Source organism: Anas platyrhynchos, chromosome 16 (genome assembly GCF_047663525.1).
Source record: "Anas platyrhynchos isolate ZD024472 breed Pekin duck chromosome 16, IASCAAS_PekinDuck_T2T, whole genome shotgun sequence".
NCBI classification, from domain to species: Eukaryota; Metazoa; Chordata; class Aves; order Anseriformes; family Anatidae; genus Anas; species Anas platyrhynchos.
The window spans coordinates 3,892,896-3,920,660 of record NC_092602.1 but is presented as its reverse complement, the minus strand read 5'-3'; the positions used below and the strand labels follow the sequence as shown (position 1 = coordinate 3,920,660).

At 55.6% G+C, this 27,765-nt stretch overlaps 1 protein-coding gene and 1 long non-coding RNA gene across 24 annotated transcripts in view; one reads left to right on the top strand and one right to left on the bottom strand.

The window, feature by feature from the left end:
• Positions 1-27,765, top strand: part of NCOR2 (nuclear receptor corepressor 2) — a 221,886-nt gene that overhangs the window by 92,545 nt on the left and 101,576 nt on the right. For 20 of the 23 annotated variants that reach the window (XM_027469767.3, XM_072024399.1, XM_072024413.1 and 17 more), the window contains 3 exons: positions 11,144-11,323; positions 16,673-16,786; positions 27,415-27,471. In XM_027469767.3, coding sequence (XP_027325568.3) covers positions 11,144-11,323; positions 16,673-16,786; positions 27,415-27,471 — 351 coding nt within the window. Of the gene's footprint in view, positions 1-7; positions 1,603-11,143; positions 11,324-16,672; positions 16,787-27,028; positions 27,119-27,414; positions 27,472-27,765 lie in introns of those variants that run through there. The other 3 variants (XM_072024408.1, XM_072024407.1, XM_072024409.1) reach the window with 3 other exon arrangements.
• Positions 14,698-16,660, bottom strand: LOC139998813 (uncharacterized). The gene is made up of 2 exons (XR_011803785.1): positions 16,294-16,660; positions 14,698-15,640 (listed from the first exon to the last, which is right to left on the bottom strand). It is a non-coding gene; the product is annotated as an uncharacterized lncRNA (long non-coding RNA).

The window sequence follows — 27,765 nt, the reverse complement described above, 5'->3', positions numbered from 1 at the left end:
GTCGCCGTGAGCGTACAGCACCTAGCACATCTGCCCGGCTGTACTTTTCCATCGTTATGAAATGCAGTAAATCCACAGTTCTGACTCATGCAACAAAAGCCAGCGAGTTGTGACACCGATCAGATTAATTTTGCGTGCTGCCTTTCTGAGGAGGAGGGCATTTCGTGCTGAATCCTTCCACCGCCGCGCTGGGCGGAAAGCGCCGGAGCTGCAGCAGCGATCGATGGTGTTCGCCTGCTGTTGCTGGAGGGGATGGAGTGGGGGAGTGATTTCAGAGATGGATTTGGCAGCGAGGAGTTGCTGCTCTCTGTGCCTGTGGTGCTGGGAGCTGTAATAACATATTGAACATGGCAACAGCCCTTGCTGAAGCTCGGGAACTTCACCTCCGTGCTTCGTGGAGCCTCATCTCCTAACAACACCCTCAGCGTCGATAACGAGAGGAGCCGTCGAGTGCCAAAGGCCCTCGTTATAATCACTCTGAAAACCTCCTTGCTTTTTGGACCCAAACCTGCTTTTTAAATGTAAAAACTCTTTGGCTGCGTTCTAGGCAGAGAACAGTCGGAGGGTTTGCTGGCTTGCTCCATGACAAAATGCATCGCAGCTTTGCGCTGTGGGGGGGGGGGGGGGCGAGGGGCCGATGGACACTTGTGTGCGTCAGGAATGCTGGCTGCCTGCTCTGCAAGCAGAGGGGTTGTTTTAGGACAAGCTGACAGGCCCTTGGCTTGTTCTGCTGCTCTCAAAAAATGTAATTCTAATTCTTGGCACCTTTCTCCGAGAGGATAAAGACTGAGAACGCGGTGGAGCCTGTTCCCTCTGCCCTTGGAAACGTGCTTTTACCCGGCTGCAGAGCTGGCTTGTGGCAGGAGCACCGTGCTCCATCCTGCCCCGTGATTTGGTCAGTCCAAGGAAGGGGGGAGAAGCAGCGAGGGGTGAAATGACCTGGGACACCTCCTCACGGTCCTGACCCGCATCTGGTTGTGATTGTCTCTGGTCATCTTTGACCAAGCATCTTCTGTGCGAGCACTCTGCCTTCCTCCTGGGCTGTGCTCGTGCTAGTTTCTGGTCGGGCCCTCCCTTAGGCACTGTGCTCGGGGGACAGTTTGTCTGCTCAGACAGCTCGACGAGCTCCCAGCCTGCGGCACTGGAGCCTCCGCCATGTCTCCAGGAGTGCCCCAGGCTGCAGAGCCCACGGTGCTCACCGCAGCCAGCTTCTCCACTGCCTGCCGGGCACTTCTCCTCCCCTGCCGGTGTGCTGGCAGCAGGCATGGCTGGTTTCTTCCTCCCCGAGGAGGAGCACTGATAGCTCCTCTCCTGCCTTCTGGCCGCCGCCTGGGATGTCGGCCTTCCCGTGGCTGCTGAGGAGAGAGCCATCGCCTGGCGCAAAGCAGGCCGGCCCACGTGGTTACGGGACCAAAGCAAGCGCAGGCTTTTATTTCAGCCTGTTTTTCAGGTCTGCCTCATTTTATCTCGTGCCAGCAATCGCAGGTATGACGTAGGGCAGATAGCCCCCAGCAGCTAACGTGTTCCTGCCTCGGCGGCAGGCGAGTGGCAGACATAAACACAGGAGCCTCCAAGTGCTAAAAGCTACTGGAGAACATGCAGGTATGTGATTAAATGTATAGACTGTTCTGTTAATAGCTTCCAATATATTTGGGGGGTATGTAAATTATACATACGTGTTCCATGTCTCTATATTTTTCACAGTTTAAGTAATTGAACAATCTGCATTCGTGTATATGGATACACGCATATATGCTGCCTTCTACTTGCAAGCTGTGTTTTCAAAGGCTTCTTGTAGCTGTGCTGTTCAATGATCCAGCCTTCAGCAGCCACATGAAGAAAGGCTTATAGTCTCTAGCAAAGCTAAATATTGATTTGAGTCGATCTAGGTGCACTTGGAGACATCACTGGTGTTCATGAATACAGCATAATCTCTGATTGGAGTGGGGAAATTTCATCATAAAGGCCCCAAAAGGGAAGTTTATTATTGCTTTCTTCCAAATGCCTGAATTTTATTAGCTTCAGTCATTCTTGGCAGGGCAGTGGAATGGGATTTTATAGTTAGCAAAGGAAAAGTAAACACAGTAATCATTTCATAGCCCTGTGCCTGCCAAACCGAGATGGAAATTCCAGCCTTGGTGGGAAGCTGCTGCTTTGCTAACAGATAATACCACATTCACTGTGGGCTTATTCTTGCCATGGGAGCTGAGATATTAAGGTTTTTTTCTCTAACGTGCTGGCCTGGAAAGGCAGGGGTGCCTTCACGTTGTTCTGTAGAACAGGCCCAGGCCGGGGCCTGCATTTTGGCCCTGCAGGCCTTGAAGCTAGGCCCGTGCTGCCCCTGAGCCCTGGAGAGCTGTTGTCCTGCCTTCTTCCCTCTTGGTCTTTAACCTCAGGTAATGCCCTGATGCTCAAGGAGTATCAAGTTTGGGATGTGGTGGTTCCTAAACCCTGAGACCACGTCTACCCGAGCAGGGCTGCCCCGGGCCTGGCGGTGGTGGGGTCCCGGGGGTCTCCAGCCCCGCCAGGCCTCGGGATGCGGCCTCCTGACGGAAAGCAGGGCAGGAAACGGCTACTCAAACAAACAGCCGGTGTCGAGGCTCCCCCTTCCACGTGTCTGCACAATTATTAGAACAATAAAGCATTGAGCCCAGCCGGCGGCCGGCCGTGATTGATAGCGCAGCTGACGCTCGCTTTTACACCACCCGTGCTCCGCTGTCAGCGAATATCCCGGCTCCGTGGGGCTTTATTTGGGGTTGTCCCTGTTCCCCGAGCCGTGTCGGGGCTGTGTGTGCAAGGGGTGGCCGCGGGCACTGCTGTCACAGCGGGTGCCTTGTCCCCGTGTCCCGTGCACGTGCTGGGGATGCCTAAGGGGGTGATGCCGGAGCGAGCGGGGAGCTACAAAACCGGTGCTAGGGACCCGCGAGGCCACGAGAAGCTTCATTAAAAGCTGTTTGAAGGGAGGGCTGTTTTTCCCCCAAGCCTATTCATGTTGGTTGAATTTGTTTTTTCAAAAGCATCCAAGGCGCTGTGCGCTTTGTTTCACACTCAAACAAGTTTCCCAGTGCAGCCACTGCTAAATGGAAGGCAGACCAGCTCGGATTCCTGATCAAAACGGGGCTTGTTTTTTTTGTTTATTATCTCAACTGGTGAAGTTCACAGGTCGCGTTCACCACTGACCCGTAGCCGTTTCCAGGCTGTCGAGTTTGCCTCCTGTGTCGTGCGTATGAGTCTTAAAAGTCGTGTGTGTGTATGTACCGAGCTGCTCCAACAGAAACAACAAGACCTCGCTGGTGAAAATTGAACTTTGGAGATCTAACTAGATTTTGGAAAAGAAAAGGTCTTTGGAGGATTGCTTTTAAGTCCAGTTTTCGGCAGCTTTGGAATTTGTGGTTTTTGCAGACAAGACCTGTGGTCAGATAGTTTGCCATGGGGTGGGTGAGTCTTGGAGTCAGAAATTCGTTGAAGACTTCTCCTGGTGCTTGATGTGAGGGCATGGCTGGAACACACCTGTGTGCTGAATGGCCCCACAGGTGCCACAGCAATGAACTGGTGGCGTGGGGTTGGCGAGAGGAGCTCGGTGGACAGCTGTAGGAGCAGCAACTGATGGCTTTCCCTGAAGAACCCACACGGTTTGAAGAGCAGCTGCTAGAAAAGGGCAGGACCTTGGTGCTGGGACCCCCAGCCCTTGACTGTTTTGGTGCAAGATGCCAAGAGGAGAATCAAGCTGGGTCTGCAGCACGCCTCAACCACTGCTAATGCCATCGCAGGTCTTCCTCTCGCTTCCCTTCTCCATCAGTTGAGCTCTTTCTCACAGCACAGCGCCCTGGGTTTGGGGAAAAACAATTTAGGCAGTCGTTGCCCAGGGGAGAATGGAGGAAGGGAAGGCGGACTGGGCAGCCTTGGAGGATATCTTACTTGGAGCGCTTAAATAGAGCTGTCTTCATTCATTGCCTTCCCTGTAAACCTGCTGCCCCTTGCAGCCAGCTTCCCCGTGTTCGTGCTGGTCCTGATGAACTCCCTGACAAATCCCCTGCGCAGCCGGCTGGGTGCTGCCTGAATGGGCCCCGGCGTTTGAATTTGCATGGCTGAGGAGTCCCCGCTCCCTCCTTCCTCCTTCCTCCTCCCTGGCAATAGGAGGAAATTCAAATGTTTCTGAAGAGCGACATTTCCATTTCAAAAGCTGTTCGCTCAAGTGCGTCTGGAGTGGGATTTCTCTCCCCCCCCACTCCTCTCTGAATGGCAGCTTTAGAAGTCTCATTTCCTCTGCTTGATAACACCAGGCTGAGAAGGGCTTTTGTCTTTCCATTTCCCCTCGATTTTTTTATTTTCAAACGAGCGAGGTTTTCAGAAGCGGGCTGTGGTGGGCTTCCCTCCCCCGGCTGCGTGGCCCCATGCCAGGATGCACCTGGTGGCACCAGGGAGCGAGCCGGGGGTCCCAAAACGGGGGGCTCAGCCGGGCAGGTGACAACCCGGGAACACCCTCTGTGAGCAGAGGAGGAACAGGAGCACCGTGGATATCCTGGTGTGTCCCAGCTCCTGCAGTGGGTGCTGAGCTGGCTCAGGACCTGGCCCCGCGTTCGCAGCCTGTGTCGCCGCACTGTCTCACATGGCGCTGACTTGCAGCCCGCCGGCTTTTTGGCTGCAACAGCCGTGCCAGGTGGGATGGGTTTCTGCTTTTTGGCTTCTGTGCCATGCCTAGTGAAGGGTGGATTTAAGAGGATGCGTTTGCCTGCCTCCTTCTGCAGGACTAACACACGCTGCTTGTGGGATGGCATTTGCTGTGAGATGAGCGCTGTGCTAGCATAAAAGCAGAGAATTGCTTCTGCAGAGGCCTTTTGACAAAAGGCAAACTCCAGCGTGCTCTCAGCGTGGCACACAGGGCTTGAGGGCTTCTCTAGCTTCTTGAGTGCTGCTTAGGACGTCGCAGGTTTCCAGGGAACAGTTCTTGCGTCCTCAAATGCTCGGTCAGAGGGAATGTGCCCGCAGGGATTAGCGGGACCTTGGTGCTACAGCCCTGCGTGGCTGGCGTGCTGGGAAGGCTCAGGCCTCGCTGTGCTGCCTGTGGCAGTCAGAAGAGGACAGGTGGTGTTACAAAACACGGGGAGGCTAAAAATTTCAGTGGCGTGAAGTGATCGAGGTGTCCATATCTGTATAGACGAGGGGCATCTCGAGCAGGGATGGCTGGAGGAGCTTCTTCCCCCTGTTTGTCCACTGCACCCAACTTTGGGGACAGAGCTGCTCGGTTTGGTGGCAGGATGCTCCTGGGGCCACTGAAAGCAGCGAGCAGATTTCCTGTACATGTTGTGGCCCTCAGGGTTTGCCTGTAGAAACCCCATGAGCCGTGGGGCTGGGGGGATGACGGACATGTGGGGCCGTGCCACCGCGCCCTGCGCTTCTGTGGAAGGCCGTGGCGATTACTCAGAGGTTCCTGTGAGAGCTGCCAGAAGCTGGCCGGTTCCAGGGAAAGGGGCTGCTTTGAGCCCTGGCCATGGGGCGCCTTGTGCACGAGTCCTGGTGGGAAGCCACAGCACGGCTTTCTGTGGGCTGGCTTTTCTTCCTTAGCCTCTCAGAAAATCCCCCCTGTATTCTTCCAGCAGCTCCTAATTTTTGTTTTGGTTTGGTTTTGATTGTAACTTGGTTAGCAGGAGGCCCTGCTCATTTAAAGGGATGATTTGAGGTTAGCAAAGGCCAGGGCAGGATTTGGGGTTTGTGTGCTACAGGGACAAGGATGTTCTGTGCCATACATCGTTTGGTGCGACGGCAGCGCAGGTGAGGTGATGCCCTGGGTGGCTGCTGGGCGCATGAAAAGCTGCAAAGTGACGAGTTCGAGGGCTTGTTGCTCTGGGGGTTACGCTGACAACCTCAATTTCTCCCCCCTGCTTTTTTTGCTGCAAGCAGCAGGATGCAGCCTCTGCTCTCTGTGACCCGGGCTTTGCTTTTGGATCCTCTTTGAGCAGCAGGTGGTTTGCTCCTCAGCTCCAGCCCCGCCGCCTGCTGGGTGGTCTCGGGCTCCGTGCGCCCCCCCAGCCCCAGCCCTGCATTTCCTCACAGCTTTCATGGCAACTTGCTGCTGCCGGCGTGCCAGCGAGCTCCTTCCCCAGCAGGCAGGGGGGCCACGAGCCCTGCTTTGCAGGCAGAGAGGGGCTGGGGCAGGGCTGCCTTCCAGATCCGTGCTTTTCTCCCCAAAATGCCAGCTTGGAGCCTTGCAGGAGCGCAGGACCCGAGCCACAGCTCCCTGCCACCTGCCCCCTGGGGACAGCCTTTGCTCGTTCAGTTCCGAATCACTTCCACTGAGCCAAGCGGGCATCAAAAGGAGATTTTATTCTTCTTGACTCGGGCATTTCATTTTTTTTTTTTCCGAGTTAGCAAAAGGCACATCGCTGGCACAGAGCAGCCTGCCAGATGTATCGACTCCGCTCCGTAGCTTTGGGCTGCTGAAGATGCTCAAAGAAAAGGTTTCCAGAATTTTTCTCAGCATTGCAGAAAGGCATATTTTCCTCTAAACTTGTTCTTGGAAAAGGCAGAGTTGTTTTGGCTGAAATTTACTATTTAGAAGGAAAAAAAAAAAAAAAAGAAAGAAAAAAAAGCCTGAAGCAAATATTCAGCATGGAAAATTTCAGCCCAGATAGCTAATTTCTTAACAAACTTAGAATCAGTGGAAAACCCAGGATTTTCGGATAGGAAACGTTGGGCAATCCTTAATGAGAGGCGGAGCCATTAGCTCCTCGTCCTAATGAGGAGATGGGTAGGTGAGAATTCATCACTCCTGCGAAGTCAGTAGGGAACATGCGAGTTCAATGCAATTATTATCCACTAATGGGGAAATGCGAGGAGGTAATGAAAGGCGCAGCATCCATTTGTCAGTTTAATGCCTTAGGCTTCGGTGGGAGTTTGTCTGAGCAAGGTTTTCCCGATCTGCCCCGTTACCCTGAGCTTCTCGCCGCGTCTATCCGCCTGTGCTGCTGCTTCTGCAACATCCTGCCATCCGCAGGACCAGAGGCAGCATCTGTGAAGGATAACACTGCGGAACGGCTCTTTTAAGCACGAGCAAGTTTTGCAAGACGAGATGCTCTGCTTTGGTTAGTGCGTTTAACTGCAACACCGACTGGGAAGGTTTTACCACCCTCGTAAATCTGCTGGAGGGGGTGGGGAGGGGAGGGAGGGTCAGCATTTGTTCCTGGTTTTGCAATTCAATTGCTTCAAGCTGTTGAAACATTGGGGAAGTTTTTTGACCTACTTTCGTGCAAGCTGAAAAATTGTTGGGATATTTTCTGCCCCGGCTCTGTGGAATTCAGCTGGGTTACAGGGGAAAGGAATTTCGTACGCCTTCTCATCGAGTCGCATTTCTTTAGAAGAAAAATAAAAACATTGGGGGAAAAAAAAAAAAAAGAACGACTTTGTCTTCAGACAGCTCCTTCATCTCTGGCTTTGTGCAGTCCCCTGAGACCTCATGCTGGGCTGCGTCGGGGGAAGGTGAATGTATTTTTTGGGTACCTGTGCTGCCCACGCATGCCCTGCTGTGTGGGAGCGGAGGCAGGAGGCGGGCGATGCCTCGGCACTGCTTGGGTCTGCAGCACCGTGGTGAGCCCGCTCCATCCTGCACTGCCTCATCCCATTCCTCCAGGTCCTGCAGCCACCTCATCCCAGTCCCCTGGTCCTCGGGAGCTGCTCAGCCCTCTCCTCGAGCATGGTTTTGGCAGGCGGTGCCACGTCCAGCAGCCGTGTGCTCCTCCAGCCTGCCTCGCCTGCCGCTGCGGGGCCGCGGCCGAGCTGCGTGCCAGGAGTAGTTAAGAATTAAAACTCCGTTTCAAGGATTGGGCTGCTGAAAGAGCCATTAGCGCAGCAGATGGCTGCAAACAAAGGAATTGTAATAACTCGATGTACTTTTCACTGCTCGGGCTCTCTAACGCCGTGTTTGTGCTGCTCTCCGGGGACGGGGGATGTTGGTTTGGGGCCTTTTTGACGTTTTTCTGCTGTCAGCATTAGTGCAGTGCTGTCACACTGGGGTTGCTGATGGGGCAGGTGGTATTTGACGCTTTTCCAGTAAAAAAAAAAATAAATCCTTTGGCCCGTATTTAGCTTTTTTAAGCATTTATACACTTGTTTTCACCTTAATGCCCAGAGGATGGAGGTGCAGTGCTGGGGGTGGAAAGGAGAAGAGAAGCACCCCCGAAGCCTGGCCTTGCTGTCTCACAGCCTCCCAGTGATAATTGGTTTCCTCGCTGCCAGCATCTCCTCCTGCTGCAGGGAGGTGCGTGCAGCTTCTGCCCCCCGCTCGCCCACCCTCGTTACCGTACAAATCCCATAATAATAAGGCCAGGAATAAACAGGATCTCCAGTAGCTGTTAGCCACGTATAAAAACAAATCGCACGGAAACGGTGTAATTACTGAGAAAATACCAACTTGAGTAATGCAGTAATTGCTTTCTTCCCTGCAGCAGACTTATTCCAGCTCTCTCCCCTTGTGCTGGTCTCGAAGCCTGTGGCTCCCTGTTAATCAGGAGGATTTTAGGTTCCGTGCTACGCTTGTCCCAAGCCTGGTTGTGATGCTATCCGAAGCGCTGGCGTATATTTTGCCTTGGAGGGTGAGGAAGCAGCAGTGGACCAAGCAAAGCCACCCCCACCCATTGGCACCCCCAGGTCCTTCCTCGCAGGCATCCAGGTGCCCGCCCCGGCTGCGGGGTTTGTGCTGCGAGGGATCAGCACTGGGCTGATTTTTGGCCTTTGGTTTTGTTTTTTAATTCCTCTCGCTGCTCCTCACCTGAGGTGGAACAACAAGGACCAGTGATTTGAGGTCTGGGGACGCTGCCTCTATTTATTGCTGTCATCACCTCAGAGTACAAGATGATGATGGGTTTTGTGCTCTGACTTGAAGCTCTTCCCCTTACACAGCTTTGCTGCTGTTTTGCTTCACGTTCGGAAAGGTAAAAGGACACAATTTTATCAGAAAAGTTTACCAAAGGGTTTTGTGCCAAGTAGCAGATTAAAAATGCCCTGTCTTGTGTATTGGCCAACACGAGAGAGTATCTTCAGTTCCCCGTGTGCTGTGGGAAGCCTTTCTCTGCTGCCTTTTTGGCAGGTAGCTTTCTGGCTTCTAGAAGAGTTTACCCACCTACAAGCCTCTGCTGCTTTCTCTCCCTGTTTCTTAATCTGAACCAGATTACGGGAGCAACCGATTGCTTTTGCTTCTTGCAGTTGTGCTGCTCCTCTTGGCTTTAAAGAAAATCCAACACAAACCCCACACCTGTGGACAAGACATTGAACTTCACGTCCCTGATGCAGCAGGCTGACCCTTTTTGGCGTCTAAACCTAGGGAGGTAAAACGAGATGGGATCTGCTTTTGGGATTCTCTGGAAACCTTCAGTGTCCCTTTAGTTGCCCTTCTGGAGGGCTGCTAGCACCAGCCAGCTCAGCCCACCTGCTTTGGGTCCGGTGGTGGGACCTGGCCGCTCGCCCGTGGCCGTGAGTCAGAGCGGAGGGGAGGACGGCAGCGCCAGTTGGTGCAGAACAAGGTCGCCTTTGTCCCCGCGCTGTAATTAAGGTAGCGAGGTTGTGTGAACTCCTTCCCTTGTTTACTTTCCCTGTCCCCTCCCCTCCCCAGCAGCTGCAGGGTGCTGTGCTGCAGTCTGGCAGCGGTTTAGGGTTACAAACCAAGCCGCAGCTCCTCTTCCCCGCTTCCTGCCCCCTTGAGGGGGAAAGAAAATCCATCCTCCTGCTCGGCAACCGTAGAGATAAAGGTTTAATTGAGGTGTTGGGCAACTGCCAGACGGGAGCGCGCTGCCCCAGGTCAGGGCGTGCCGGGGTCCCCTTGGACCTCGCCACAAAGCCGGGTCGGGGCAGGGCTGGTGCCTGCAGCCACGGTGCTCTGGGTGTGCTCAGCGCCCTGGACCCGGTGCTGCACATCCCTCGGTGACCACGCAGGAGGAAGCATCTGCACCAGCTCCTCCAGATTCGGTGATTCCCTTCTTGCTGCGAGTTCCCCCAGCTGCTGCGCCATCCATCGCAGCTCCCCTCCGAAGCGGTCACCTTGAGCTGCTCGTGCTCGGACGGGGCTGTGAGCACCAGCAGCTAACAAGGACAGCACCGAGCCCTTGGAGCAGCTGCTCAGGAGGGAGAACGCGGTTTTGTTTGCGTGGCCGGTTGCTGTCACACAGCTGCTTCATCCCAGGTGCATTCATCAGGGCTGCGTGAGCTCATCCAAGCACAAAACTCGGGGCTGTGGGAGTCAGGCTTCCGAGTAATTGGGAGTTTGGGGGCGAAGGGCGGTGTGTGGGTGAGGAGTTGTGCCTCTAGGGTGCTCGTGGGGTGCTGGCTCGGTGGCATCAGCAAAGTCATCGCTTCTCTGGAGAAGGAGCTGCAAGTTTCAGTGCGTTTACCACGAGCTGGAGGCAGAGGGGAAATGAGAGCTGGCCTCTGCGACGGCCGCAGAGGTTTTGCTGATCCATCTGGTGTCTGATTTGAAAGGTCCTGCTGAGCAGAGAGCTGCTGTACCTGGAATTTGCAAGAATCTGTTCTCCATCACTTCCGTTTATTTTTATCGGAGCTGACCTCATCCGTCTCTGCGGTCTCTGTTTCTGGAAGGATGTTGGACATCTCGCACCTGGGGCTCCCCCCACCCTGCCAAGATCTTAGGGAGGTGGAGGGGAACCCGAAGGAGCTGGGAGTCCCCTTTCCTCCTGGGGCCGCCCTCATAGCCAGTGTGCTTCATTTTTTTTTTTTCCCAGCGTGTTTGGGGCTGTGTCAGAGGAGGACGAGCGTGTGGCTGCCTCATTTTCGAGGAAGCAGTGCCGTGAGCTGGCTGCTGAGACACGAAGGGATGGTGCTTAGGATTTCAGCCCTGCAAGCCATGGGTTTGGTCCTGCAGGACTGCAGGTGATGGGAGCCCTGGAGGCTTTAGCAGGAGGTCAAGCTGCTGTAGCATCCCCAGGAGACCAGACTGGTGCCCTCTGGAGATGCTGAGGGTTGCAGCACACGGCAGCAATGGGATGTAGCAGCTGGTAGCGCTTAGCCAGGCGTTTTGAGGTGTGTGTGTGTGTCTTAGAGGGCTGGGACCGTGCTGGGGAGCTGCCACAGCTCCTGTGGGAGGGTGAGAGGAGGATCCCTGCTGGGAAAGCTGACCTGCTCGTTTTGTGCTCCTCAGGATCGCGGCCTGCCTGGCAAACTGGAGCCCGTGTCTCCCGTCAGCCCTACGCACCCCGATGCTGAGCTGGACCTGCTGCCGGCCCGGCTGTCCAAGGAGGAGCTCATTCAGAACATGGACCGCGTGGACCGCGAGATCACCATGGTGGAGCAGCAGATCTCCAAGCTGAAGAAGAAGCAGGTAAGAGGCTGGGGATGGAGGGGAGAACACGTCCTATCTGCTGCCTGCTGACTTGCACCCTGTCCCTCCCCGTGTACGTCCTCAGAGGAGAAGTGGCAGTGCCACCAGGTTTGTGTCCCTGCTCCTCGGGATGTGGGGACGTGGCTGCTGTGCTGACAACCCGGGGCTGGTGGCTGCGAGATGAGGGAGCTTTGGAAACTCAGTGTTGGGCTCTCTGACACATCAGAATGTGATAAAGGGAGAAAAATCTCTATTTAGTGACTCGCCCATGGTCATGCAGGCAGTCAGTGGCAGAGATGAAATGCAGTCCGGGTTGCCTGAGTCCTCTGTGCAGCCCAGCACCAGACCTTTTCTTTTCCCTTTCCAGCAATTGTCTTTGCCCAGCGCTGTTGCTGCTACTATTGTAGTGCTGGGCTATTTAAAACATTGCTGCTGCACCCTAACGGCCCCGCACGCTCGAGCCTTCCCGTGCATCCAGCCCGCTTCTCCAGGGCTCTGCAGCCACGGGCAGTGCCCTGACCGGCTGCGGTCAGAGCTGTGCCCGAGCCAGGGACCTGAACCTGATCCCAGGCAGTGCCTTTCCTGCACAAGAGCACTCCCCAGCAGAAGGATCACCCGCCTTACTGTAGCCACATATACAATTACCATAAACCCATTAAGAGATTAATATGACAAAACCTTGGGGGATGTCTGAAAAACCCACGGACTTAAAGGCTTTCACTTCCTAAACCAAATCACTTCTGTATCTCTCTTCCCAGTTGTTTTTTCCTTTGCTCGTGGCAAGTTGCTAAAAACCCCGAGGCTGGTAATCCCAAACTGCCTCTCCCGAGGTTTGTCGAGAATTTGTCAATGGAGCAAAACGCGTGCTTGGGCTGTCACTGTGTGTGAGATGGGGACGAGGCCAGTGCTCCTCGAGGACAAGTGTGCTGTTGACCTTCCTCCCCATCTGCACAAGTGGAGCAGGAAGAGGAAAAATGAGTGTGGAGAGCTGGCCCGAGAGGCTTCACGTGCTTCTCAGGCTCCCAACCCCCCTACCTATAGCCCAGCTCCTGTCCTGTGCCTGGCTCTTTTTTAAATATTTCGAATGCAGGAACACCCCACGTCTCTTTCTTTGCTGGAGCTGGATTTTCACACACCAGCTACTCTCCCTTTCTTTCCTGCAAGCCAAAGCAGGGCGTTTTGTCTTCCAACAACGTGGTTTAATTCACATGAGGGACCTTTTTTGTGTTGCATTTTATCTACAGATATATCAGGGTGCTTAGGGAAAGGGAGCTGAGATCTTGGGGGAGCTGCAAAGGAGGTGCAAAACACACTCATGTCCCATTCCTGCAAGGTGAGGGGCTTCCAGAGGGGGGCACGTGCCCGCTGTGGTGGCAGCCGAGAGGCCTGGTAACTGCAGAGCCGCTGGGGGCTTGTTTCAGGGTCTGAGGAGCTGCTGCTGAAGTAGATGGGAGCAGCATATGCTCCTTGCCGTTAAAAGCAAGCTGTCCTTCCATAAGGAAAAGGAGCTTTTTTTTTTTTTTTTTATTGTTGGCTGCTTGGTTGGTTTATTTCTTTCCCTCTGAACAAATTTTACGATTCTCCCTCCCCACAAGAATGCTCTGATGAGTGGGGAAGAAGGCGAAAGTGGTTGTTGGCAGCAAAGTCACCCCCTCTGCTCCTTTATTTATTTATTTAGGCACGTGGAGGGAAAGCCATTTGGTATACCCGTGGCAGATCCCCGCACGTCCCAGCCCTCCCGTCCCTTCCTCCAGGAGAGCGGGCACACGGGGGCTGCTGCGGGCTCCTGCCAGAGGGTCTGCGGGAGCGCTTTGTCCGTCTGCGCCTCCGAGCTGTCAGCGCAGGAGAAGCACGGGAGAGGGAAAAGCAATCAGCCTGAAACAGATCCCGCTCCTCCCGGAGCAGGGGGTGGAGCAGGGGAGGAATTGTGCACGGCCGTAATTTCCTAATGCTTTTCCCCTCTGTCTTCTTTGGGAGGCCTTCTCGGGGTAATTAAATTCGTTTGTAAGGAAAGGCTGCGCAAAAAAAAAATAAATTAAAAAATTAAATACAACTCACTATTCCTCTGCCTTCAGTTGTTCCAAAAATGGCAACGGAGGCTCTGCCCGGCTTTGCTGGCAGGAGGGGTTTCAAGAAGCAAAAGACTCGAGCAAGCTGAGAAACCTTCCCCAAATCCTGCGCACCCCTGGCAGAAGGCCGCTTTGCTCAGCCATCCCCCGCTCATTCATGTGCCATATGTGCTTCCATCTCTCATTGAGTTCTTTCTCCCCCCTCTTTCTGACAGCGCAGGATAATCTTCATGCATTTATTCCTGGCACTGGCACTGGGAATCTTAACAAGAAATAAACTGCTGGGCTTTTCTTCGCAGTTGTGCCTGAGCCTCCCTGGATGCCGAGCTCGGCGCAGGGCTCTCCGGGAGTACAACACTCCCACCTGGTGATGGAGGTGGAGCTGGCGGCTGCACGGAGCCCTGCCTGGTGGTGTCCAGCTGGACTGGGAGCTCGGGGCCTTCCCCTTCCATCTCCTGGATGGGTTTTCTCCTCCTCTCCCCCAGGCTCTTGGAAGGAAGTTCTCAGAAGCGCGTGGTGGCCGGGAGCCCTCTCCTCGCTGCTGGGCAGCCCAGTGCCCATCAGGCACGCCGTGCTGGGTGCGTAGGACATGCACGTAACCACCCTGCCTTCATCAGGCAACGTGGGGGCAGGTTTTTGTGCAGGATGGGTCCTTCCTGAAGTGTCACCCACCTTCCTGAAGTGTCACCCACCTTCCTGCCAGCCCAGCGATGCTGGCTGCGGCGCAGCGCCCGCCAGGCTCTGGTGGCCCCTCTGCGGTGCATGCTGCAGCCAGAGGGACTGCTGGCCAGGGATGGGACAGGACAGGACATCTCCCTCACTTCCAGCCAGGCTGGCCTGCAGGTGCTGGGGGAGCCAGTGCCACGGCTCATGATGACATTTTGCATCCCGTTGACATCGCTGCTCTGGCTTTTGGGGAGAGGAGAGGACTTCCAGGCAGTCGCTGCTGGGCGTGGGGAGGGAGAGAGTGTGGAGCCGTCAGGTCTCATCTCTCAGCCCGCTCCTCTCCCGGTAAAGGTCACAGTCCCAGCCTAGCTTTTGTGGCAGACCTTTAAGAAATCCATTTTGTTCGTGTCTGAGAACCTTGACCTATTTCGCTTTGCCATTTCCCACAGCTCCCAGGGGAAGCTGTCGCGGGCTGAACCTGCTGAGGTCAGGTTTGCCGTTCCAGCGGGCTGCGGCGCCCGCAGACTCTGCCCGCATCCGTAGCCTCCAGCATCTGGCCCTTTAATAGCTGTGCAGTGTTACGCCATGGAGAGCGGAGTCTAATTCTCCACTGTATTTCAGCTATAATTAGATTTGTATTTTTTTTTTCTTTTAACGAGCTGCTTTTAATGAGCCTCCACTTACTGGCAAACTTTCATTTCCTGATATGCCATCAAATCCTCTTGTCTGAAATCAATTACAGCCGAGCCGACCACTTCGCAGAATTTTTGTGGGTTTCCAGAACAATGCAGCCAAGTTTCTGACATTTTTTTTTTTATTATTATTATTTTTTTTACCCAAATATTTTCCCCGAGAGGAGGAGCAGATTGACTGATGCCTTTGCGGCTCTCTCTTCTGCGTTGTTCGGAGCTGGGGCTCTGGGGTGCCTTTGCTAATCCACCAACACCGCGGCTCCGGGGGAGCAGCGCGGGAGCGGGGAGGCACCTGGGAGCCCCGCTGCGTGCTGACAGCTCCTTGGCAGCCCGAGCTTCGAGCCGGGGCTTCCCGAAGAGCTGGCGTCCCCCTCGTGCTCCGTGAGCCACCTGAGGAACAGCTGAAAAGCTCCTCTTGCTTTTCGTCGGCGTGCCTTGGTTGGTTGTGGGCACGAAGGGATGGATCCTGGCTGGGTTTCGCAGGGACTGTGGTCTGGCAGCCTTTTGGGTTGTATCAGGGCGTTCACTGTGCTGCTGACCTTCCCCGTGGAAGAGATGGGCACCCGTGGGAGGGCAGAACCCGCTGAACCCCATGTTTAATTTAGAGGCTGGGAGTTACCTCGGACAAGCCACTAGACCTCGCCGTGTGCTTAAGTGTTTTCTTGGACTGCATCCTGCAGCCCAAGCAGTGCTAAAGCTCATCAGCAGCGGGGAGCGGAGGTGATGTGAGGAGCTAATAGGTGCCCATCCTCTTCTCAGACCAGGAGACACCGCTGACTGGAGGATGGTGGCTTCCTCTCCTCCCATGAAGGCAGCTTGCTCAGTCCCAGGTGCATTTTCATTCCCAGTAAGGGATGTGGTCAATTTTTCCTTTGCTTCAACAGGGAAAGCTGCAGGAGAAAATAAAAAGATTTTGAGGTTTGGGGCTGAGCGGAGAAAAAAAATATCCTATGGGGCTTCTGAGAAACCTTCCCTCTCTGTGTCTGCCCTGCCCCGCAGCTGCCGTGAGCTCCTCGTCCTCGCAGGGAGCCACTGCCACAGGAGGAGCTTGGAGGAATCTGTTATTTCCTCTTCCATCCGAGCAGTTCCTCAAACGGGGTGAGAGGGCTCTGATGTCTCCTCCTGCCTCGCAGCACTCAGGAGACCCAGAGGCCCAGGTTGTACAGGGAATGTGCCTGCCGATGGCGGCGATGTTCAAAAGCTCTCCTTTAAACCCCATGGTTTGTAATTCACACTTGCCGCGAGCAGCACATGGGTGGGTAGGAACACACGAGGAGGCTGCTGGGCTCTGAACACGGGGACGTGGCGGCCTCCGTGGTGCTGGAGGGAGCAGCACAGTGTGGTTTTGTTCGCCTTTGCCTCTCCCGTTTGGCCTCCTCTGCCCTGCTCAGGCTCATCTGACCGCACAGGGGCGGCTGCCTCCTGCTCGGAGCAGAGCGGAGGTGCACAAGTCATTGCACTGACACCAATCATCCCGGGGTGTCTCCTCCAACCGCAGCACCAAAAGAGAAAACCGACAGCAGAGAGCAGCCTCGTCACTCACCCTCGCCCTTCCACAGCTTCCCTTGCAGATGGCAGCTCCGGAGGCAAGCAAGAGCTGCGGCTCCCCTCTAGGATTTCGAATAAAACCATTATTTCTAGCCTTGAGCCCCTCCGGGAGGCCTGCTGAAGGCTGGTGGTCCTCCTCTGCCCTGCACCGCCCCACCAGCACGGGGACAGGGCAGGCCAACGCTGCGCTGCTGCCTGCAGCCCTCCTCCCCCTTCCATGTCACCGCGGCCCGAAGCTGCCCGTGACGGCTCACAGGAACTGCCGTGGCGGTTTCTGCCTCGGTCGCAGCACCGCAGAGAGTCTCGTGTGGACGGGGACGGCTGCCTCCCTCGCTGTGACTCACTCTCCTCCTCCCCTCTTTTTCCTTCCACAGCAACAGTTGGAGGAAGAAGCAGCCAAACCACCCGAGCCTGAGAAACCCATCTCCCCCCCTCCGATCGAGTCCAAACATCGCAGCTTGGTGCAGATCATCTACGACGAGAACAGGGTGAGTCTGGAAACGACGGAGATTGTGTGGTTGTGCTGTGTCATCCCTGCTGGGGATGGAGGGGCTGGGTGAGGGGCAGGCGGGGGAAAGCCCCCAGGGGGGAAGTTGTGATGGATGGAGCCCCGTTAGCCCTGAGGTGCTCTCTCTGCTGTGTGGATGAAGTGCAAACGTCTTCTGAGCCCTGTGAGAACCTGCTTGCAGGGGTTTCCTGTGATAAGTGTTAGATTTGAAGCGTTCAGGAGGTGCTTCAGAGCCCTGTCTGTTAAGTAGCTCGCTTCATCCTCTCCCCTGGAGTGAGCCTAGTCGAAAATTGCCTCGAACGCTGGGCTTCGGCTTGGTGGGGTGGGCTGCAGGGAGGTGAGGGATGTCTGTGATGTCTGAGCCCTCCTGGCTGCCCCTGAGCCACGGGGCTGGAGCAGAAAGGACGTGGATGCAGCCCTGGCTGGATCTGTGGATATTTGATGCTGTAAATGGCATTAGCAAAGGTCATGCTGGCATCACTGCCTCTGGATCTCTGCCTTGACCGCTCATTTGTTGCGCTCAGCCATCGCCTGTAATAGCAGCCTGAGGAGCCGTGGATTTTGCTGCGCATTGGAGTGATGCTAGAAAATTGGGCCCTTTGGTAGATAATCAAGCACATTCATTTTCATTTAGGTGTTGGATAAAAAGGATGATTTTGCATAAAAGGAAAACTACCAGTCGCTAATTATTTTGAATTGCGAGGCCTGCGATTTCCCTGGGAGCTGCAGAAATCCAGGTGCCTGACTCTAAAAAAAAAAACACGCCACCACCACCAAAAAACAACAACAAAAAAAAATCCACGTACCCTGCGCTCGCAGGCAGCGCAATTTTCCCGGTTGTACTTTTTCCATCTGCTTTTCTCCCTCGGCAATCGGAAGCCCGGCGCTGGCACAGCCTGTTGGCCTGTTGTGCAAGTGGCCGAGGGCTGAGGTCGGCGCGTTTTGAAGCGTGAGCACACAACAGCTGCTGGTGGCTTCACCACCCGGGCAGGTGCCGAGCACTTCTAAAGCGCTTCTCCCCTTGGCACCACTGAGTGCCTTTCGCAGGAGGCTTGGGCTGGGTGGCTGATGCATCCTGTGCGAGGATTGGGCTGACAGAAGGAGATCTCAAACACTTAAATCGCTATTCAGTTGATCGCATCCTCCCTGGGCACTGTCACGTACCTGGCCCATGTTAAGAGGGGAAGAAATGGGTGATAACAGTGAGGTAGGGAAGGAATCTTCATGTGTTGTATTTCCAAAAGCTTTTGTTGGTGTGGTCCCCGTTAGCAGGATGTGGTGCAGGGCTGAGTGTCCTGCTGGGCCCTTATCCTGCTATTTTATCCCTCATTTCCACCTGCTCCTGCCCCAGCAGTATGGGCACACGTTCACTCCTGTCCCTCCCAGCTGTGATCTGCTCCCGAAGCCCCCACCAGTCCCTCAGGGCTGCTTCTGGCCTCATAGGTACTGTCAAAGTGCAGGAGCAGGTGTGGGGTTTCGAATGGTTGTAATGCCTGAGGTGTCGCGCACACTGCCCAAAGCTGGTGGCATCCCCTTGTGATGCTCCTGACGTGGTTCCAAGCTATGCTGACCCTCAAGGCTGGGCTGCAAGCAGGAGTATTTTTGTTATTAACCTTCACAATAGGGTGCCCACCTTCCAGGTGGGTGCTCAGTGAGGGAAGGTCACGGCTGGCACCAAATCTCTGCGTAATTTGGAGTTCGGCTCTGTGTTCATATCCGTGTGATCTCTGTGATGGGTAAATGGAGGTTCCTCCTCTGTGTTGTGGAGTCCCACTGAGAATAGCGTGTGAGCGAGCCTGTCTGTGGGCAGGAGGCTCGGACCAAACAATCCTTCCCTTCTGCTTGATAGAAACCATAGCAGGCTGGAGTTCCTCCTCTGAGGAAGACAGCAGGCCACGTGGAACAGCTGAGGCCGAGCGATGGCAGTTTTGGAACACGTTCAAAGCAGCGGAAAGGCCCCGATTTTCCCCACATTTGGACACGGAGCACCCACAGTGAGGCCCTCACACGGAAAATGGCCGCTGGTGGTCACACACTGGGTTCCTTTGATGGTGGCATCACCACAAGCGGGGTGACCCCAGCCCCCTGGGACACGGGGTGGGCCCTGTTGTGTTGCAGCCTTACTGCGGCTCGGGTGGGCTGGAGGGGTGAGTTGTAGGACTAAAGGTCTGCGAGCTGAACAGAGATGTAATGATCGAGGGTGGGGAAGGTCAGGGAGCCAAATTTTGAGTTGTTTTGCCTCTTATGTGTGGCGGAGAAGCAGCAAAGGCCTGCTGGGTGCCTCGAGACCTGCTCGCAGAAGGAAGGTGCTGTCATGGGCCTGCTGCCCGTGCACAGGGGGAGCACAGCTCGGTGTGAGGGAGGCTGCACAAGCAGCAGGAGGATTCAGAGGCCTGGGGATGAGGAGAGAGAGCAAAGCACCCCGGAAGGGCTGGCAAAGCCCCGGCGGGTTGTTACCGGGCCATATTATGGCCGGGGGAGAAAGCCTGCGCTTGTGGAGCAGGTGGGAGGCGGCGCGGTTCGCACGGGGCCGCTCATCTGGCTCTGCTTTAATGAATTCCCCCTGAAGCACGGCTCTGTGCCGCCCCCGGCACGCGGGTGCTGCCGTGCCCGTTCCCACCGCCGCTGCCAGCCCGGGGCCGGAGCCGCACACTGCGAGCAGTCACAGCGCGAACAAAGGAGGGAGCGAGAGCGGTGCCTGGGAGAGGGGAGGTTATGTGAGGACAGAGCGGCTAGAAACGCCGGAAAATCGAGTTAGCCAGCCGTTCTCTGACCTACTTTTCCTTTTGGCGATAGCTGCGGCTTTTCAGGGGTGAATGGTTGCTAATTTTAGCCCAGGGTTCGTCAAGGAAGCCTGTATGGATTTCTCACCGCCGTGCTGGGTATGGCCGAGGGGTTGAGGTGCGGGTTGGTGCTGGGGTGGCTGTTTTTCTGAAAATCCAGGTGCTCGGCTGCTTAAACACCCCTCAGGCCGCTTGTCCCTCTTGCGACCTACTTAACGCCTGCGATTTGGAAAGTTCCTCGGTGCTGGAGAGCGTAATTGTGGAGAATGTGACCTGTAATCCCCTCTCGCTACACTCTGCTGGACAAGTAATTGATTTCCAGAAAAAAAAAAAATTGACTGTACTGGTTCTGGGAGGGCAGGAGAGAGAAAAGCTCTTATTGAGCACGGTGAAATGCTGCCTTGTGAGGCTGTGGCTGTGTTTGGGGGGGTTTTCAGGGTCTCAGCGCTTACAGAGAGGCAGCTGGTGGTTTCGTTCATGGTCTCTGATGTCTCGATGCCTGCTGCCCCGGACACTATGTGCTGAGCAGGGCTGCTTTATCTCGTCTTCAAGATGAGCTGAGAAATTGCACCTGAATAAACACCTCTTGGGAAATGCCTGCAGTGCAATGCAGAACAGCACACACACACCTGTCCCAAAGCCAAAATTTCAGCTGTGAGTGTAAACTGTCTAAACATACCTAAAAGGATGTATGAGAGTGCGATTTAATATTTTTTGTTATTTTGCATAGACAGAAATGGGAATAAACAACAGGGTGGCATTTTCAAAAGCATCTGAGTCCTATTTTCAGAAGTGGTTTTTAGCCCTTGAAGAGACAGAAATACGTTCAAAACCAGTGATAGGTGCTGGAATGGCTGAGGTGCTTTGGAAAGTGATAGAGGGAGCCTGTTTGTGAGCGGAGGGGAGCTCAGGGCCACCTTGGCTGGGTGCCATGGGCCACAGGGCCAGTGGTGGAGTGGTGGGGTGCGATTTCCAGCCCGCTGTCACACCCGGAGCTGGGCATCAATGGGGTGGTGCTGAGCTATCCGGAGAAACCAGATTATGATGGACATCTGCTGGTAGAGGTTGGCTGCAGTGCAGCCAGGAGGGGTCTCCTAAATTAAACCATGTGAGTGACCTTCGGTGTCTCCCCTGTGGGAGAGAAGCCGATTCCTGCTGGGTCTGACACCTCTGTGGCAGTAGCTGTGGCACAGACTGTTCATGGGCTTCAATTTGCACCTCTGCGATGCGTTATTATATTGAGGGAATTTATCTCCCTTTCATGTCAGATCCCCATAACCAGGGCAGATCCTCTGGCTGTGTTTTTAGCCGTGGTTTTGTTCTGCTGGGTTGTTCCTGGGATTCCTCGTGTCTGTCTTCCCCTGAAATAGCTGTGACATACCTGGCCTTGAAAACGTTTCTGTGCTCTGAGCTGCAGCGTGCAGGCCCCTCGTTAGGCATGCAGGGAGGGCAGTGTGCCTCTGAATTGCTCCCTGAGCCTGTCTCAGGCTCGCTGAGCTCTCCTGCACTGGCATTGCCTGGAGGAGGCCGTGCAGAGCAGCCCGCAGCCCTCTGGTGCAGGGCTTTGGGTTAAAAGCCCTCAGAGTCCCCTTCATACACAGATTCCCCATCAGCTACCTTATACACGTGCACGCAGACGTGCTCACACTCGCTGTCCCACCCTTGTGGCAGTGTGGATTTGCCATCTGGGTTCCTGCAGGCACTGCGTGGAGCAGCGGGGGTGCCTGGTGCGGGCAGGCAAAGCCCTGCAGCCCTGCGCACCGAGGCCAGGCAGGGTTCTGCTCTCTGCCTGCCAGATAAAAAGCAGCCTCCATCCCTGCAAACAAGTGCACGCCAGCTTTCCTCTAAACCACCGAGTTCCCTTTTTGATCAGCGAGGTCGCATCAGGATGCAGCGTGCCTTGGCCCTGCGTGTCACCGCCGTGCCGGAGCGGGGACACTGAGCGCTGCGACCCGCAGCAGCGTGACGAGGGCTGCGGTGAGATCTCCACGTACTGCGGGTGCCGACGGCTCACAGCCACCCCAGCCCTTCCCCGCTCTGCTGTCAGCTCTCCGAAAAACCCGGTTTGATGCAGTGCAGGCAGGGGAAGCAGGCAGCAGCGCCTGTCTCGCTCTGGGGATTGAGTTGGTGGAAATCAATAAGATTAAATTTTAATTCGTTTTCTGTCTCGGTGCTTGTTCCTTCAAAAGGGCACAGCTATCTATCTATAAATTCAGCATTATGCTGTAAAATTGGAATTCAAAGGGTTGTTTTGAACTTTTTCCACCCCCTGCTGCTGTTGTGTCTGCGCCGAGCGTATTCCTGGCTATCCGCTCACCCTCATCCGCGCGTTCATGAAGCATTAATGCCCCATCCATAAATACGAGAATAAATAAATGAACGCTTTTAGCATTGCAAAGTATAATCTAGCCTTTAACTACTCAAAGGCACAGAGCGTGACTCAGATCCCATGGTGATTTTATGTCTGTGTAACTGATTTTCTATGAACTCCTGATTTACATTAGAAAGGGAAGAATCAGGCCTGCGTCGTCAGCACGGAGCTGGTGCAGTAAATAAAACCTTATCAGTGAAACGCCATCTGAACATTAAATCTGCAGGGTTTTTTTGTGTTTTTTTCCAAGTTCTGGTTGATGTGGTAGCCAGGATGGGGGCATTTTGCGCTTGGCTGCTGGAAGGGCCTCGTTCATTTTGCTTCTGTTGGTGATGACTTTCACTCTGGGCTTGCCTCACCTCGGCTCAGTGGCGCACGGTAATCCAGGGGAAATTTGGAAAGGTCAGAGGTCAGGAGCTATTAACACCGCTGCCTAATAGCAAGATTTCCAAAAAAATAACATTTAAATGCTTAGCCCGGAGTGATTCAGATTTCTTTCACTTTTCCTCAGCTTTTAAAGAAAATAGACTTTTCTTTTTAATTGTTCTGGGGTCTATTTCTAATAATCTGCTTCAGATCCGAAGGTCGTGGTGGTGCACTGCCTTATAGGCTTTGTATGTGACCAGTCCAGACCAGATACCGTGTGTCATGCATCTTCAGGTCCTGGAATTAAAGACAAGAGGTGCAAAGAACTCAAAATACGTCAGGAGGGAGGAGCACAAACCCTGTAGCACGCTGCCTGCTCCTTGGATGGAGTCCCCAGGCTTTTCCCGTAGCAGCCCCGGTGCCGAGCCTGATTTCCAGAAGCCCTCTGTGCAGTTTCGTCAGGCTGTGCCCACCACCTCAGCACATCACTTTTCATATTTGCACACCTTTTCATGGCATCGTAGCCCTCCAGATGACGGAGCGTGGTGCTGTGTTTGTGTGTGAGCACGTGGAAACTCAGCCCAGCCCCGGAGCAGGATTTGCCCTCGCTGGTTGCAGAGCAGGAGAGCTCAGAAACCGGCTGGCAGTGCCCATCCACGGGGGGACAAGAGAGCCACCGGCTTGTCACGCTCCACACAGGATGCTCGAGGACGGGTATGAGCACGCAGCCGCCTTTCCTCGGCTTCCTTGCTCTTTGTGAGTCATTTGTCACCTCCCTTACGTGCATCGCAGTGGGGAGTCCCCGGCGGTGGATCTGCCACCGCTGCTGCGGCAGGAGGGGTGCGAGGGGAGTCCTGCAGGCTCAGCTCCTGCCTCTGGGAGGGCAGCGAGCTCTGGGCTGGTTTTTCTCTGGGAGGAAGGGGGCTGGGACTGCAGGGGAAAAGATGGTTACCCTCGGTCCTAGGAATTAAAATCCTTCCAGGTGAAACCAGCACTGCAAGGTGAGGGTCTGGTCCCAGCAGGGCAGCGCACACATTCTCCTTTTTGCCCAGCCTGTCCACACTGCTGCCTCTTTAAGATTTGCTTTTCTCCATGCAGGACAGGCCGGGTCCCAAATAGAAATGCTCGCATTCCCCAGCACGGCCAGCAGCCTGCTGCCTACGGGCTGCTATAAATAACCCCGGGAGCACAGTTCAGCGGCAGCAGCGCGGAGCGGCTTGGAGTGATGGCTGGAGCAATTCCAAGAAAATGCCGCCTCCTAATTTCAGATCCGCTTTCTCAAAATAACCCCCGTGTTTCCTTATCTTCCCGTTTTAAACTTCGCTTTGAGAGGAGCCCACGTGAAGTCCCAGCCGCTCGGCTTTGGGTGCGGTGCTGCCTCGTGGGGTCAGCTCCTCGTCCCCATGGGAGCTCACGCGGCTGGGACGCTGCCCTCCTGCCCCCTTCCCCTCCCACCCCTCGCTTAAGTTCCATCCAAAAAAAAGAGGCTGGAGTTTGATTTGAAGCCAAATGCTTTTTAGGGGAGAGCAGAGGTTTTTGTAGTCTGCAGGGAGGTTTTTGTTGCGGGTGAAGATCCCGTTATTTCCAGGTGGGAGCCCAGTCCTGCGAGGTGAGAGCCATCTGCACATCCCTGCCCGCGGGAGGAGCTGGGGAGGGAGATTTTGGGGGGCAGGTGCTTCTCCTTGCTGTGTCTGCGGGTCCCCTTTTGTGTCCATGGGACCTGCGGTGACACTGGTTGACATTTGTGGCTCAGCCACACTTCTTGAGACCCTCCATCCCTCGGAAAACGTGTGTGTGATGGGAAGCTCCACCCGTCAGCACGAACGGTGCCCACACATCAGAAGGACGTGCCCCCGGCTCGCTTGTGCCCATGCTGCTATGAAACCCAGAGCAAAGCAACTGATGTAAACGGGAGCAAAATTCAGCCTCGGGGCTTCGGTTCTGCTGCGAACGCCTCCTTGCTGAGCGCTCTGCAACATTGCAGGATCCGCACCAGCTCCGGAAAAGGGGTCATTAGCTGCGGAGCAGCAGAGGGGCTGTAAAGCAGCGGGGACCTTCGGGCGTCTCGCTGGAAGTAATGGTTAGATTTGCTTCCTGATCGTCCCCCTCGGTTAAATAATGGGGATTGCTGGCGGGGGTTGTTCAGCAGGTGGGGATGAACTCTCTGGTTTCCTCCTGGAGGGTCAGCCAGGAAACGTCTTCCTCGTGGAATCAGAGTCGAGTCCTCGGTGGCTGTGCCTGTGGAAAGGAGAGGATTCAGCAGGGCTGGCCCTGGTCTCCTGCAAGGATCCTGTGGGTGCAGAAGGAGCTGGGGCCGGCAGATTTGAGGTTTGCCTAAATTCCCCGAGTGGGTTTCAGGTAGCTGGGCCACGCAGGAGCAGGTTTTCCAGCAGCTGTCTGTGCTCTGGCACGAGGCGCAGCGCGGTGGGACCCATCTGTAGGAGCCATCCGTCGTTCCTGGCTCTGCCACCAGCTCCCGCGTGGCTCTGCCTGGCCTTCCAGACAGCTCCATTCCCATCTGATAAATGCAGCAAGGAGCAGCAGCAATTACGGTGCGTGTCAAGTGTTAATTGGGCGGCTTTCATGATAGAATCGCTTTGTGCGCGTACGGAGATCTGACGTGCTCGGAATCGCTTTCCCTCCTGATCTTTCGTTCTGGAGACGTGTGCGTTACAGGCAGTTAATGCAAGACAAATCATGTCATTCTTCCTGATTCGCCACATGTTCTGCCGATGGTGATTTGCCTCTGGGCTGTCTCATTAAGTTGTCTAAACATGGCAAACGCAGCGGCTGAGGGCGTTCAGCCTTTTCTCCGCGTTGTTGGCGCTGTACGCGCAGCCCTCCAGCAGCACCCACGCATGGCTGGGGCATCCTCGGGCATCCTTCACTGGTGCTGCTGGGAGAGGCTGCGCCTGCAGTCCCCAACCCGTAGTTATTGAACCTGCCTGCAATTAATCAGGCGCTGTTTTTTTGTCCTGGGTACGTCCTGGAAAAAGCTCTGCTCAGAGGATGTGTCCCACTCACCAGGAATTGCTGGTGTGGAGGAGGGAGCTCGGTCACATCCCCTCTTGGAAGCAGATCGGGGGGTTCTGTACCAGTTTTAGTGCCCCCCTTCCTTCCCTGCCCAAAGTCTTACCCCGATTTTAATTGTTTAAGATGTCCTAATGTCACCATGCGGATGGGCTGTGAGATCAGTGGGTTTTATCACTCTCAGAGACTGAAGTATTAAGCTCTGTCTACGAGTTCTCCGTAGCACCATGAATATTTCAAGCAGGCAGGTCCCAGGGCAGGCGTAGCTCCTTCCCGTTAATGAATCCTGGTGCACAGCGGTGGAAACACTCGGTGCTCACCAGCCTTTTCTGGAGAGCCCTGCAGGGGCTGGGTTTGACCGCGTTGATATTTTTGATTTCCCTTTATTTCCTTGTGGGAGGCCAAATGTGACAGCTCCCTGATACGAGTGGCTCAGGCATGAGTTAGTCTGCAGGCTCGTACGCTGCTCTGCCTGATTTTGTGGCTGAAATGCCCTCGGAGGGCAGGAGGAGAGGCAAGGGGCAGAGCTGCAGCCGCAGACGGGCACGGGGCGTGCGGAGCCGTGCAGGTTATGCAGGCTGAGGCCGCTGGGGGGCTGCAGCCCGGGCTCGAGCTGTGCCTCTGCGGTGCCCAGCTGCAAATTGCATCCCAGGCAGGTGTCCTGCTCTCCTGTCCTGGTCTGGAGCCCAAAATCTGCTGTAGGTGGCTGTGCTCTGCCCCAGGAGCCCGTGGGAGGGGTGAGGGCACTGCGAGCATTGGGGAGCGCAGGGTTCAGGCTTAATTTTGCACGGGCTCTGCCACCCCAGCTCGTGGTTACGGCTCTGGTAGCATCCTTGGGGGCACTTCTGAATCTCACAGAGCTTCACATCCTCCTGAGAGCAGTCAGTGGAGGGGCTGGGGGCTCCTCCTCGTCACCCACCCAGCCTGGGTTGTGCATTGCCGGGGAGCAGCAGCGTGGCTGCGGGCACGGTGACTCACGGCTCGGGGCCAGGGCTGCAGCAGTGCCCGCCTGCAGCTCAGCCTGGGTGTGGGTGTGCAAAACCCCAGCCAGGAGCTTGCACACCCACTGCCTGCATCCATGCTGCGGGGCGGCCACGCTTGGCAGCGGGGTGAAGCTTGTGGCTCTCGGGGTACCCACAGAGGTGTGGGGTTGGTGAGATGTGGGGTGTCCTGCGAGCCTGGAGGGCGCATCCTGCTGGGAGCCGGCGTGGGGGGTGAAAGGAGATGGAGGCTTCCTCTCCCCCTATCCCACGTGTAAAATAACCCGTTTCACTGAACAAACGCCTCTGAAAATCCATCTCCTTGTCCCTCTCGCTGCCAGGTACTGGGCTCTGTCGGATCAGCCCCGTGCCTCGGCGGCGGCGTAGAGCGCTCTGGATTTATCAGGCTGTTAGTAACAGTACTGGAAAAGCCTGGCTTTGCGAGGAAGTGCTGTTTACTGAAAATGTCATCTTTTATTTAGGCTCCTGCCGCAGCGAGCCCATGGCTCTTTTCAGGCCTGTTTAATTAGTAACCACCCCGCAGCCCCGCCACGTGTTCGGGGTTTCTCTCTAAGAGGCGCGGGGAGGTTTGGCTGGGGAGGGAGGGGGCAGCCAAGGGCTCCCCGGCTGTGGGGAGGGGAGGGAAGAGAGAGCAAAACGAGGAGCCAAGGGCAGCTCGAGTAGAATGATCACATGCTCGCGGAGCGATGAATCCTAGAAAGGGCATCTCTGTGTGCATGTGGGCTCGCCCGCCCTCCTCCTCGCACTGCGGCCGCGCCGAGGTAACGTGCACGGTTCAGCAGCTCCAAAGCTGGAGGAGCCCGGGGCTGCGGGGCGAGGATGGGTTTTGGGGGGGGCTTTGGGGGACTTTTTGGGGTGCTGGGAAGCTCCCAGTGGCGTGTTGGGGTAACTCGAGCTGCCGCTGCCCGTTGCCTGCAGGGATTTGTTTGGGAAGGGGTTTTGGCACAGGTGGGGCGCTGGAGCAGAGGGCTGTGGCTGTAAGCAGCAGCAGAAATAACTTTTCTCCCCCCTCCCTTCTTTCTCTCCCTCCTCCCCTCTTTGCTTTCCCTCCCTGCAGAAGAAGGCAGAGGCTGCCCACCGGATCCTGGAAGGACTGGGTCCCCAAGTGGAGCTGGTGAGTGCCACCTCTGCCCGCGGGGGGTTTGGAGCGGGGCCAGCCTCGGAGAGCTCCCCGGGAGGCGAGCGCCCCGGCGGTGCGCGTCTGAGCCGTCAGAAGGAAGTGTGCTGCTGGCCAGGACGTCTCGCTGGCGCGGCACCAAGGCAGGAAGCGAAGTGGCTGAGATGAGTATTGAAACACACACACACACACAGCCCTCTTCGGAGAGCGTTAACTCTTCAGCTCCTCCGTCACATGCCGCGGCAGGGCAGGGTGACACGGGGGGGCTCTGGCACCGCACAGCCCCATGAT